Raw genomic sequence first — 12586 nt, 5'->3', positions numbered from 1 at the left:
TTAATTTTTTTTTTTTTTTTTTTTTTTGGAGGATTACTCTCACAAAATAAATCGAACATTTTTTTTCAAAACTAATATTGTGGCCCAATGGTAGTAGATTGGAGACAAAACCTAAACTTAACCTCCTTAGTTTGAATCTTCCTTGGAAGAAATTTATTACTGTTAAGGCTTAAGCTGATTTGTTTTGAGTTTAGTTAGGTTGTTTAATATAGGTGGGGATGTATTCAACGAATTTGTCTTTGCTCCGAGTTACAGCATAATTGGACAAAAATAAAACAGAATAAATCTACAAACTAACAATATTATGATTAAAGAACAAGAACAAAACAAGTTAGACGTATTTCGGAAAATATAACAATCAAAATATACATGGATTAGCTCTAGCTACATAATTCTAAAACGTCAGATTAATTATAATTGCGACTTAAAATCAAAATATCCTCGCGGGGAATTTTGTGCCAAAATCCTAATCAACAATTTCATTCTCTCGTATAATTTAGGGTGTATGCACTACACGTACGGTAAAATCTCTTCATATGGGTAATCTACCGAATGCACCATTTTTATTGAATTCTTATTTGTATACCCTATTTTTAATATAGATTAGATGATCAAACTCATTAGTCCAAGTCATATTTTCTCGTTGAAATGTGTAATAATACCAATATACATAAAGTTCTACAATATACGGTTTAATGGATCAAAGAACAAATTTTGGACACCATATATAACTCAGTAGAAATGTATTCATCTTCCTTTCAAAATTAGCATTTTAGGTATTACGAATATGTAAAATATATATACAAAGAAAATAATTCATTTTGCATTTTATGCATATAACCATAAATGGTATTGGTATAAAGAAGAAAATGGGTAAATGAAGATGAACATCACATTCACAGTTGTTGACATCCTTAGGATACTCACAACGAAAGAGACCTTATTTTGTCCATACATGTGAACTCCATTTTTGTATTTGAATAATACCAAAACGTATATTAATTGAGAGACCCATAAAAAAACAAAAATTCTCAAATCAATATTAACAACTATTCTCACACCTCAAGCGGGAACCAAAAATGTCGGTCGAGAACAACTACTCTCAATTTAATTGGGACGAATTTGACTTCCCACAGTCATGGACCGATCCAATGTACCAAAAATTGCAACCGACCATGTCGGTTTAATAAGTCAACTCGAGTCTAATTGTGAGATTTTTATTTTTATTTTATTATGTAAACCATGTTCATACAAAAACCATGAAGACTCTAGGTCGTACGTACGTAGTAATATAATTTGCATGTAGACTCTAGTAAGTAGTCCTAAACTCCTAAACAATGGATTAAGATCTTTTGGTGTTTTCTTCTATAGGAGATAATTAGTGTATACATAGAAATAAAGGATTTGTCGGGGGTATGTCTATGATTCTGCGCCCATGATAAAGAGATCAAAGTGGTCCATTATCACAATTTCACATATATATGTCAAAACATGAAACAAATTTCTACGAGTTATGAGGAAGACGACAACGTTTAAAAAAAAAAAAAACCCGATAACATTCTTTCACTTTCCGATACTTTGGCTCGGTACGCTTTAAATGGTCCAGACCGAAGCTGTACAGTAAGCGAAGCTAATAAGCTGCTTGACTCTTCTTCACTCTTCTTGCTTGCTCTCTCCCTTCCATTATTGAATGGTTCCACACGTGAACACAACGTTCCCCATATGCACGTGGCTCTCTTTTATTGGCTGTGATCTTGTAGTATTGTAGTCCCACGTGGGAAATCAGCATGGCGTCATATTGTGGGGACTCAGCAATTTTTTTTTTTTGGTTAATTAAGAATCCAAAATTTTATACATTTTTCGTTCTTGTTTTTGTTATTAACTTTTTTTTTCCCTTATCCTGTAAGAATAAATGAATCTTGACAATGACAAGGATACGAGCTTCAATCATACTAGTCTCTTGACAAACAAATATACCAGAAAAGTTTACCGCTAAACAAATGATCAGTTTCTTTGTAATCGATACAAAAAAACAGAATCAGCAACTCTATTTTTTGTCAACAACATTCTAACATTCTCCTTAAACATGCGTAAATGTCTAACAACGATATGATGAGTAATTGTCATCGATGAGATGACACATGGACATGGTCACACTTTGCTACACCATTGTCTCCACGACACCAAGTGTAGATGTTCCTTCAATTATGTATGAAATCTTGCGAAGGGACCCAAAGGGTCAATAAATGACAACTAGTGGGCTCAAGCCCACGTAAGTCATACTCTCTACTCTTACACACGTCAAGATTTGAGAAACCAACGAGACGTCGACCCTTCACGTGGAGACTCATGGTCCATCCTTGGTTTTCTGCTAAACCAAGCTTCCGGTCCGGTTAAACTAGGTAAAGGTAAAGAAGACTCCGACCGAACACGCATCTTCTTCTCTCCCACAATAGTGTCAAGTGATTGCGATCAGAAACAGATATTTCGCTAAAGATTAGCCCAATTTAGGAAATTTTTGGAAAGATGATGATGAAGTTAGCCAAGAGAGAGAGAGAGAGAGAGAGAAATACAAAAAGATAAAAACATGTGGCTGTGTGTGTAAAAGACCGAGTCACCCGAACATCTCCACCTTCACGCCATTCTTCTACCACTCGGACCTAACCAACAAATACCCTCCACGTCATCTGCAATCCGAGTTCCCGTGAGTTAGGGATCTTTACTTGAAGCAACCAGACATGACCGCAGAGTCACACACACACACCACCACCACCCTAACCTTCACAACTTTTTTTGTCGTCCCCTCGTATGGAATCCATTGTGGGGCGACACAAAAAATATCTTCTTTTGCTTCTCTGCTTCTTCTTAACATTTGTTTCTTTCAGGTGGATTCGATCGCCATCTACATAAAACAAAAACAAAGATGTAACTCTTTTTTATCTGGATTTGGGATTGATCGAAAGTGAGATTTCAATCTTGGCACTTGGTTTATTGGAAGGTAACTATATATCTGGTTCTGTTTTCATTTCTTTAGGTTACGTGTATGGGAAGGAATTTAATTAATTGGGTTTGTTTCTGAGCCTAGGGAAAAAAGATGGGAGGAATGAAAGATGAGGCAAAGAGGATAACTATTCCACCATTGTTCCCAAGGGTTCATGTGAATGATACTGGAAGAGGAGGTTTGTCTCAGCCATTTGAAGGCAAAACAATCTCTTCTAAACGTCCCACTCTTCCTTCTCTGGCCAACAACATCTCTGATTCTCTTTCCACTTTCTCTTTGTCTCTTTCTCCACCACCAAACACCGCTCGTCTCGTAAGTGTTTTAATCCACTCATCTCACTTTCTTGATTGTCTTGTGTGTCTGCATGCTTCTATGCAAGGATGGTTTTGATCACATTAGAATTGGCAATGCGATTTTGATCTGTCTGAGTATGTTTTCTAACAGATTGATGGACCTGAAAAGAATCAGTTTTCACCAATCTGCAACAACACTAAGTTTGAGGGGAAGATGAATAGAAAAGGCATCAATTATATAAGTCAAAAAGGATCATCAGTTACTAATACTAAGCCTATAATAAAACGAAATGAGTACCTCAAGAACCTTCCCAACTTGGATTTGCTCATGGTTCCTGTTGTTAAAAGCTCAGAAACAAATCCACAAGCAAATACAGATTTGTCACTCCAATTTTGTACTAGCGGTAGTAGTAAACCCGGAGGAGAAGCTGTTGGTTCTAAGATCCTTTTGTCAGACTGCTTGGAAGATGAAAGCCAGAATGGGTCTGTTAATGTTATGAAAACTCAATTATATAGAAGAAGCTTTGCTGAGTTTAACAATGAAACTCAACAGAAGCTTAAAACTTTGCCTCAAGATGCTTCAGACTGCTCTGCAATAGAGTCATTGTCTGGTTTGAGTGCATCTTCTTATGATGTTGCCAGAGTCATAGGTGAAAAGAGGTTTTGGAAGATGCGAACATATATGATCAAGTTTGTATCCTCTTCACTTTTTCTTATGAATTCATGCTTCATAAACTTTGCGGTATCTCTTACTTTTTCTTATTGATATTTTTCAGTCAGCAAAAGATCTTTGCCGGGCAAGTATTTGAGCTGCATAGACTGATAAAGGTAAGCTTTTAATAACCTTATTGTTTCACTATAATCTGTTTTGCTTCCTATGCTTCAGCTTACTGAACATGATGCAGGTTCAAAAGATGGTTGCAAAATCACCAAACTTGCTTCTTGAAAGTAAGGTTAATGTTGACAAACATGGCACAGTGAGGTCATCCCATCAGCAGGCAATGGCAGCTTCAAAGATTAAAAAACCAAACACTGAGAATCAGAAACCTGTAACTGAAGAATATCCAGAGTATATGAAACCAAAGCTTCCTCTACCTTCCATAAGCAAGGAACTCATGGCCCCTATTTGGCCACAGCAGCTACTTCCTCCTCCTGGAAACCAATGGCTAGCTCCTGTGGTAACTCATTCAGAAGGTCTGGTATATAAACCATATGCAGGACCATGTCCTTCTCCTTCAGCATTAATGGTTCCAGTCTATGGCCAAGAATCGCTCGACACAGCTGCATTTAGGTTCCCTGTTTCTTCTCAGTTTAGCCACAGCTACTTCCCATCTCCTAACGCGAGGACAACAGTTGACCAGACAAACCCGTTTGGTCAGTATCAAAGATGGTCCAGCACATCAAGCCACATGACTCAAGCCATTCCATTTTCTTTAAAGAAGTCTCAAGAATCTAATGACAGTGAGGTACATGGAAGTACAGCTTCAAGTCCACCAGAGAATCATAAATTTGAAGTGCTCCAACTTTTCCCTACAGAGCCTACCCATCACACTGATGAGTACAAGGAGAAACAGCAACCGCCGCTTCGTGCCATTAAAGCCATTCCTCATAACTCAACATCTGTCTCTGAATCTGCTGCAAGGATCTTCCGTTCCATTCAGGAAGAGAGGATGGACTCAGATCATATGATTAGTTAGTTTTTTTTAATACTATTTGAACTCCTTCCACATTCTTTTGCTCCAGTTACATCTTCATCTTAGTTTAGATTTTCAGTATATTCTATTTACTCTTCATATGAAGATGTAAATCAAATACTGTCACTATACATCAAACATACACACACACACATACACTTCTTACATTGATATTGTATTGACAAACAGCTAATAAAAGATAAACTTTTGTTGTTCTATTCATTTCTGTAGTATGCCAGTTTTAATTTGAAGGGTAGAAAAATTCAAATTACATTACTTTTAGACTTGTTTAAGCAACAGAACAAGAAGATATGTCATTCACCTGTAAAGTTAAAAGATTTCTCTAGCAGTTTAAGTGTCTATATTAGCAATGTGGATAATGATCAGTTTGTGTCCATGCTAAAGCTACACTCAAATTCCAAAACATTTCAGAACAAACAAAAAAGAACCCATTAGAACCCAAGAACCTTTGGTGCAAGTTTGAGTAAAGGCTTCAATGCGCTTGGCGCAAATTTTCTTGCAAAGAGATAACACACTTGAGATGGCTGATCATTGTAATAGCAACCATGACCTCGTGAAAGCTTCTTGAGGAACCTCTCTGTTACATCAGCTTTGCCAAAAGTAGCTGGATGAGCACCACCTCTTGACCAATCTGTCCAAGTCAATGTCCGATTAGCGAGCATATCCGAGTATCCAATATAGAGCATTGTTGGGAAATAATGTTCATCAACATAACAAGGAGGTCTACAAAACTCTTTGAATTTGTTATAGTAAACGATGTCTTCAACAATTTCGACAGCAAGTCCTCGGTTAATTTCAAACCACTGAGACCCTTTTCTCCACTGGCTTAGACGAACTTCTGGTCCCATTGCATAACTGTATCTACCTCTCCCATAAGGCCCGTTCTCGTCAACAGAACCCATGAAACTATATCTTGATCTTGAGATATAATTGTAGACAAAGTTGAAGCCACGAACAGGAATGCACGCTTCAGAGAGCAAAACAAACCATTCGTTAGAGATATCGAGCAACGCATTAGCCAAAAGCCTCCTTTCCGCATCACACATACTCATCTCTCCCCAAGCCACAGGCTACACACAAATAAAGAAACTTCTAAAGTGAGACAAAACCAAATAAAGACACAAGAAGCAAAATTACAAAAAGTAAGTTTTATATAGATCTCTACCTGACTTGGGATCTGTCTTCTGTAAAACACAGATGAGCTTGGGAAACCTGATCTGTAATTAGGCAACGCATGAACATAGATTGAGTAAAAGCTCTCATGCCCTTCGAAAAACCTTTCCCAAAGTGGAGCAAACGGCAAAGGTCCTTTGGTGAGAAACATGAATGCTATTTTAGGAACTCTTTTAAACGAATATCTATATATCCCTGGCTCCATTGAAGCACGCCAAAGAAGCTCGCTGTCATTCATGAAGTGCCAAACACTCGATGGAGGTTTGATAAAGCTCTCTAACGTATCTCTCTCACCATACGGAGAGATCAATGTGGATGGAGCAAAAGTTTGAATCTTTAAGTACTTGATCATGTGCATACTAACGACTGAGATTCCAAGAACCAAAACAAAGAACAGCAAGAACACCTGAAGCCCACGCATTGGCAAAAGAGCCCTAGATTGGTTTGTATGCCTCAAATTGGGAGGTGGTGAAGCATTATCCTTAATCCCTTCCTCCATCCCCATGATCAGGAACTGAGTTTAGCGTACACAGAGATACAACACTTTCTATGATTACTTACACAAGAAGAGAAACAGAATTAGTATATTTCCCAAATCTCAGTAGCAAATCAGACAAGATTTGAGGATTTACCAAACGCAAGCGAGCAAAAACGTACGAGAAGTTCCAAATTCCAAACTAGTTCCTGTCGTTTTTGAAAGAACAGAGACACCACACAAGATGATGAATTCAACGTGTTTGATTAAAACAAAGACTGAAACTTTGAAATTATGGGAAACTTTACCAGAGAATACAAAAATTAGGATTTGGATCTTCTCAGTCACGCATTTTGTTTCAGCTGTCGGAATCGTTCATGATTCAAATTTAATCTTGTCCCTTGTAAAAGCAAAGAAAGCTTAACTCTTGTCTGATGATTCGTAGTCGATGGGATGTCTCATGGAAACAGAGGAGAGCTTAAATGTAAGAATCTCAAAGAAGGAGACATAATAAAAGCATTAAACCCCTAGTAATTATGGACATTTGTATATCTTCTGTCTCATTCTGTAACTGACGACGGTCTCTCAAAGACGTTTTTATTACAATTCATTCACAAGACAAACGTATTGTATTATGGTTTGATTAATGGATGTAGTTAGTAGTATTAAAACATTTCGGAAACATACGCTTCATGTAAGTTACAGTAACGAAACTGCTTAATGCAATGAAACGCTGTCGTTGTGTCATTAGGGGTTTAAGCTCTCAGAGGAAGAACAAACGGTGACGTTTGAGAGCATCACTTCACTTCTCTTATCGCAAATTCTGAAATTACTTCGAGCTCTCTCTCTCGGTTTCAATGTTGGCCACAACGCCTGCTCATGGACTCAGGTACGTGGTGCCCACACGCTCATGGCTTCATAGGTTACGATGCTGCTCCTCCTCTTCGTCTTCTCTCGCTTCTCTCTCTCCTTCTGAATACTCCGGCGGTGCTAACATCCAGAGGAAGGTGAAGGAAGAGAAGAGCAGCAACGGAGGCAATGAGAGAACGGCGCCGTATTACCCAAAACGAGGGCAAACAGTGGAGCTTGTGTGCGAGAGTTTGGGGTTTAAAGGTAAAGGAATCTGTAAAGTTGATGGAACTGGCTTTGTTGTCATGTGTGACAGAGCTCTTCCCGGCGAACGTTTTGTCGGCCGTGTTACTCGCCGTAAAGGCAGCTATGCTGAGGTTTTTTTAATAAAAACTTCACCTTTTTCCTCAAATTGTGATAAAGTTACGATTTTTAAATCTGAATTGTGTACTAATTGACTCTTTTGGTATTAAACGTTAGGTGACAAAAATTAAGACGATATCTCCACATAAGGACTTAGTAGAAGCTCCATGTGAGTATGCATCTTATTGTGGTGGTTGTAAGACTCAGAATCTCTCTTATGAAGCTCAGCTTAAAGCTAAAGAAGAGCAGGTTCATGAGCTAATCAGACATGTTGGAAGGTTTTCTGATAACAACCCTAGTCTTGAGATTGTCTTGAAGCCTATTGTTGCTTGTGATATCCAGTTCAATTATCGTAATAAGGTTTGATTGAGTTTTTCAAATGTGGTTATTATGGTTGGTGCTTTGGTTTGAGACTACTAGGTGTTTATAAAGTTTTTTACATTTTGAATAGATGGAGTTTTCATTTGGTCCACAAAGATGGCTTCCGATTGATATGTTGCATGAGAGACAAGATGGTCCTAAGAACTTTGCATTGGGTTTACACGCACCTGGATTTTTTGACAAGGTTTTGAATGTTGATAAGTGCTTATTACAAAGCGAGCCAGGAAACGTGGTATGTTGAAAGCTGTTTTACAACGTCAGTATCTGCGTAGAGCTTTCCTTTCAGAGGTATTAATAAACTTTTTTGCTAAATAGGTTCTTGCTGCTGTTCAAGATTGCTGGAGAGATCCTCAATTAAGTCTTTCACCATATGACTGTCGTTCACATGTTGGGTTTCTTAAACATTTGATGCTGAGAACTGGAAGGTATTAAAGGTACTTGAATCAGATTGTCAATAGAAAAAGCAACTTGTTCTTGTAAATATAAGACCAGTACCAGAAAATTGTGTCTTTGTCATGATGAGCTAGAGTTGATGGGAGGTGAAAATGATAGTTGTAATCTGCGCATGATCTTTAGCAATAGTTGTTACATTCCGTTAGTTTTGCTAATGTTTTGTTTTCTTATGATCAAACTTGACCATAGGAATATGGAGACTGGTTCACAAGAACTTATGGTCAATTTTGTGACATCGTCTTATAAGCCAGAGCTGTTGAAGCCCTTAATTGATAGAATTTCATCAATTCCTCAAGTGGTACGTATTGAAATCGGATTAGCTTCATTCCCTACAATACTTGATGGAGTAATACATTCAATGCCTTATTAACAATTCCATTCTTCTCTTGAAATACAGGTAAGCATCATGAATAATGTAAATTCTTCAGTTGGAAATACATCTGTTGGGGAAAAAGAATATACTCTCTACGGGAAAGATACAATCACAGAGACCTTAAGAGGCCTTACATTTCAAATTTCAGCCAACTCTTTCTTTCAGACTAACACTCATCAGGTAAGTGAAACAGTTAAGCAACATGAGTATTTTACACTCCAAACGTTAAACACAAACTTGTCCACTATGAAATGGTGTTTACTATGTAGGCTGAGGTTTTGTATAAGCTTATTGAGGAATCCGCTGGACTCAAAGGAGATGGCTCAGAAGTCGCGATCTTTTCTGTGGAACTGGTACCATAGGTCTTACACTTGCTAGAAGGTAGAAATAAGAGTTTACAAGTACTGTCAAAGATTAACTTTTTAAGCAATGTTTTACTGCTGCTGATTGTTCAGTCTGATTATGTTCCTCCTAGGGCGAAACATGTGTATGGTTATGAAGTAGTCCCACAAGCAATAACAGATGCACACAAGAATGCCCAAATAAACGGCATAGAGAATGCAACATTTATCCAAGGGGATCTAAACAAAATAGGAGAAGATTTTGGAAACAATTTCCCTAAGCCTGATATCGTTATTTCTGGTTATAATCTTCTTCACACTTTAGTTGTATTTCATTTAGCTTCTAATATTTGCAGTTTACCATATTCGTAAGTACNTTGAAGGAGTTTTGATTTTCTATCAGAGTTAAATCTTTGTAATCTTTTTCATCAAGTTATATGGAAGCATTCATAGACAAGCATGTAGATCTTTTGAACGAAGTTAAAATCCCACCAAGGTAAGTGTTCCTAATTAAAGATCCTGCTAAGAGAATAATAGAATTTCCTCTTATTTTTAAACTAACTAGATTCTGATGTAGGTTGATTTTAAAATCTAAATCTAAATCATGCGGAATTGATTTCAAAAACTAAATCTAAATCATGTCTCGATAGCCATCCCCCTAACATATATAATATTTTCTTTCCCCATAAAAAGCCGTCCCTCTAAACCCAAATAGTAAATACCTCCAGCTGCTCAATAAATCATTTTATCTCATTTATTAAATATATTTTAAGCTAAAATTAATTTATTCTAATAATAAATAGTTTTACCATAAATACAATATGGTTTCAGGAAACTTAAATTTTGATAATTATGTCATATCTATTACAAATTATTATAAGATTTTAACACTATGTATTAGATAATATAAATATATATATATCTGGAAAATATATAAGATATATAATTTGATGTTTTGTTAATTTTGAAAAGCTCATAAACAACTTGAAAATCCGCAGGATTCATCAAAAAAATACATATATTTAGTTATCCAAAATTTCAAATCTTGTCTCGTTACTCGAAATTTTCATCTGGTATTCGATCAAAAATAGTTTAGAAAATATAATTTATTTTATGAATTACCANAATACATATATTTAGTTATCCAAAATTTCAAATCTTGTCTCGTTACTCGCAATTTTCATCTGGTATTCGATCAAAAATAGTTTAGAAAATATAATTTATTTTATGAATTACCGTTCACGTCTCATACCCGTTAGTTGAAATATAGCTCTACGAAATTTTTTGAATATATATTATTATCTTGTCCCTCTTGTATTTTCTAAAACTTTTGAAGTTATTATAATTCATATGGATCACATGCATTTAATCTACTATGGGACTGTGTGTTATCAAATGGATTATATAGGTTGGTATTTCTTTGGCTTCATCGATTTCTAAATATTGTGACAATTTTTTTTTTTAATTTTCTAGTGGTTATTTACCTTGACAAAAGATGTTATGTATGCATGTTTGCTCTTTATATAAAATAGATGAAGTGAAATTGATGAAAATAAATCACATGAGAAGTAAATTCTTTCTAAATTCTTCACGATTTAAAAACATTTAACGATAGTTTTTTGAAGATGTTTGGAACCATTTTTTTAACACAATATCTTTATCTTGTAGTGTGAAGAGCATATATACACTTGTAACTTTTACTTAGAAGGTTATGACCACTTTTGACAAAAAAAAAGAGAAGGTTATGAACATTATTAAAATATCCACCAGAAATTAGCTTATATTATATTCTCTAAACATAAAGGTGTATTAACATGAAATAAGAAACAGTTCTGACTTCTCCTCATACACAACTTATATAAACATAACTTTTATATTAAAAAAAATTAGAACCAAACATTAAAAAACATAAGAGGAACCGTAGATGAGTTAAAAAAAATATTTCTAACACCATACATTTACACTGCATTTGCATTTGGAGTTAAGAATGGAGTTTGATGTTTTGATGATAAATTCTCTCAATTTGGCCAATATTCACAATCTGGATATAGATAAAAATATCGGATTAGAAAGTATTTGAAAAAAAAATAGATACAAATTAAGTGAAAAACATCTATGAAATTTTTATACTTGTTTGTGAATGGATCAATAAATCGACTTGTGATCAAGTATTGACCCTGAAATAAAAACAATAAGAAATACGCCTAAGAGGTTAGTAGAAATTGGTAATATACATCTGAGAAAGAAAATTAATTGATTTACTTTTAAATTTTTCTTGATTGGTTGTGAGATGTATGCTTAGCATTTACAGGAAATAAATTGTAGACAAAATTAGGCTTACATCCATTATACCAATTATAGTTTTGTGTAAAAGTGAAGTACCACTCTTTGATCACAACATGTACTGTCATGTTTAACCAGCAACTTCATCTCTTAACCTATATACATAAAAAGGTGAGAACGCCATTGAAATATCTTCTGAAAAGTTGAGATCACTATTATACAATTTAAATGACAAAGTTTTAACTTCTCACCTAAAATTAGAAGACAACAGCATAGGCTTCTCCAACTATACTTTAAAATCGTACATAAACACATCATAAATATTAGCTTATTTCTTTAAATTATAACTGAGAATAAATATAATAATCATAAACTAAAAAAGAGAATAAACAGAACATCTAAACATATAACAATCTAAAAACAAAACAAAGACCAAATAAATTTTGACCACACAAAATAATGTTTTCACAAAGAACCTCTCTGTTCTGGGTGATGGACTTTTTTTCGAGTATTGAGTTATTGTGAATTGACGACTTATTTATAGATACATTTAGTCGGTTACATTATTCATTAGTTTGTCAAATTTTGTTAAAAAAACTAATATTAAAATATCTATAAGATTTGATTGTTTTTAATGTTAATTGTGCAATCAAGGAATCTTTAATATACGCTACTCCTCAAAATATGCTACATTGAGATCATATATTAACTATCCGAAATCTATTATATTAAACGCAAAGTGAAAACGTCCACATTCAATCTCAGCAAAATTTTTACCATTTTACCATTAATGAAATTGACCCTGGGGTTGAAATATTTTACCCTTGAACGTAATTTTACCTATTTTTCGCATTAAAAATAATTCAAAAAAATCGATAGAAATAAT

At 35.0% G+C, this 12586-nt stretch overlaps 2 protein-coding genes and 1 pseudogene across 4 annotated transcripts; 2 read left to right on the top strand and 1 right to left on the bottom strand.

Moving 5' to 3' along the window:
* LOC104766029 (ELF3-like protein 2) lies at window positions 2355-5210 on the top strand. 2 transcript variants are annotated; one of them, XM_010489841.2, is made up of 6 exons: window positions 2358-2704; window positions 2886-2998; window positions 3086-3313; window positions 3446-3984; window positions 4071-4122; window positions 4200-5210. In XM_010489841.2, exons 3-6 carry the CDS (start codon window positions 3095-3097, stop codon window positions 4989-4991), a joined length of 1602 nt encoding a protein of 533 aa, XP_010488143.1. In that variant the 5' UTR covers window positions 2358-2704; window positions 2886-2998; window positions 3086-3094; the 3' UTR covers window positions 4992-5210. The 2 variants fall into 2 exon arrangements, with proteins under 2 accessions (XP_010488144.1, XP_010488143.1); XM_010489842.2 differs by having other exon boundaries at window positions 2355-2998; window positions 4209-5210.
* Window positions 5387-6687, bottom strand: LOC104766030. Of its 2 annotated transcripts, XM_019240726.1 has the most exons (3): window positions 6175-6687; window positions 5846-6079; window positions 5590-5640 (listed from the first exon to the last, which is right to left on the bottom strand). In XM_019240726.1, the coding sequence occupies exons 1-3, from the start codon at window positions 6685-6687 to the stop codon at window positions 5590-5592; spliced, it is 798 nt and encodes a 265-aa protein (XP_019096271.1). The 2 variants fall into 2 exon arrangements, with proteins under 2 accessions (XP_010488146.1, XP_019096271.1); XM_010489844.2 differs by having other exon boundaries at window positions 5387-6079.
* LOC104767704 lies at window positions 7431-9789 on the top strand (annotated as a pseudogene).

The sequence above is a fragment of the Camelina sativa genome, chromosome 19 (genome assembly GCF_000633955.1).
Source record: "Camelina sativa cultivar DH55 chromosome 19, Cs, whole genome shotgun sequence".
NCBI lineage: Eukaryota > Viridiplantae > Streptophyta > Magnoliopsida > Brassicales > Brassicaceae > Camelina > Camelina sativa.
This window is presented reverse-complemented; position numbering and strand designations above follow the sequence as displayed.

Bases quoted from the DNA above. Each gene is read 5' to 3' on its own strand.
- LOC104766030 (XM_010489844.2), bottom strand. From the start codon at position 6,687: ATGGGGATGGAGGAAGGGATTAAGGATAATGCTTCACCACCTCCCAAT. The intron at 6,080-6,174 runs GTAGAGATCTAT...ATTTGTGTGTAG, and splicing joins GAAGACAGATCCCAAGTCAG to CCTGTGGCTTGGGGAGAGAT.
- LOC104766029 (XM_010489841.2), top strand. From the start codon at position 3,095: ATGGGAGGAATGAAAGATGAGGCAAAGAGGATAACTATTCCACCATTG. The intron at 3,314-3,445 runs GTAAGTGTTTTA...GTTTTCTAACAG, and splicing joins CACCAAACACCGCTCGTCTC to ATTGATGGACCTGAAAAGAA. The intron at 4,123-4,199 runs GTAAGCTTTTAA...AACATGATGCAG, and splicing joins AGCTGCATAGACTGATAAAG to GTTCAAAAGATGGTTGCAAA.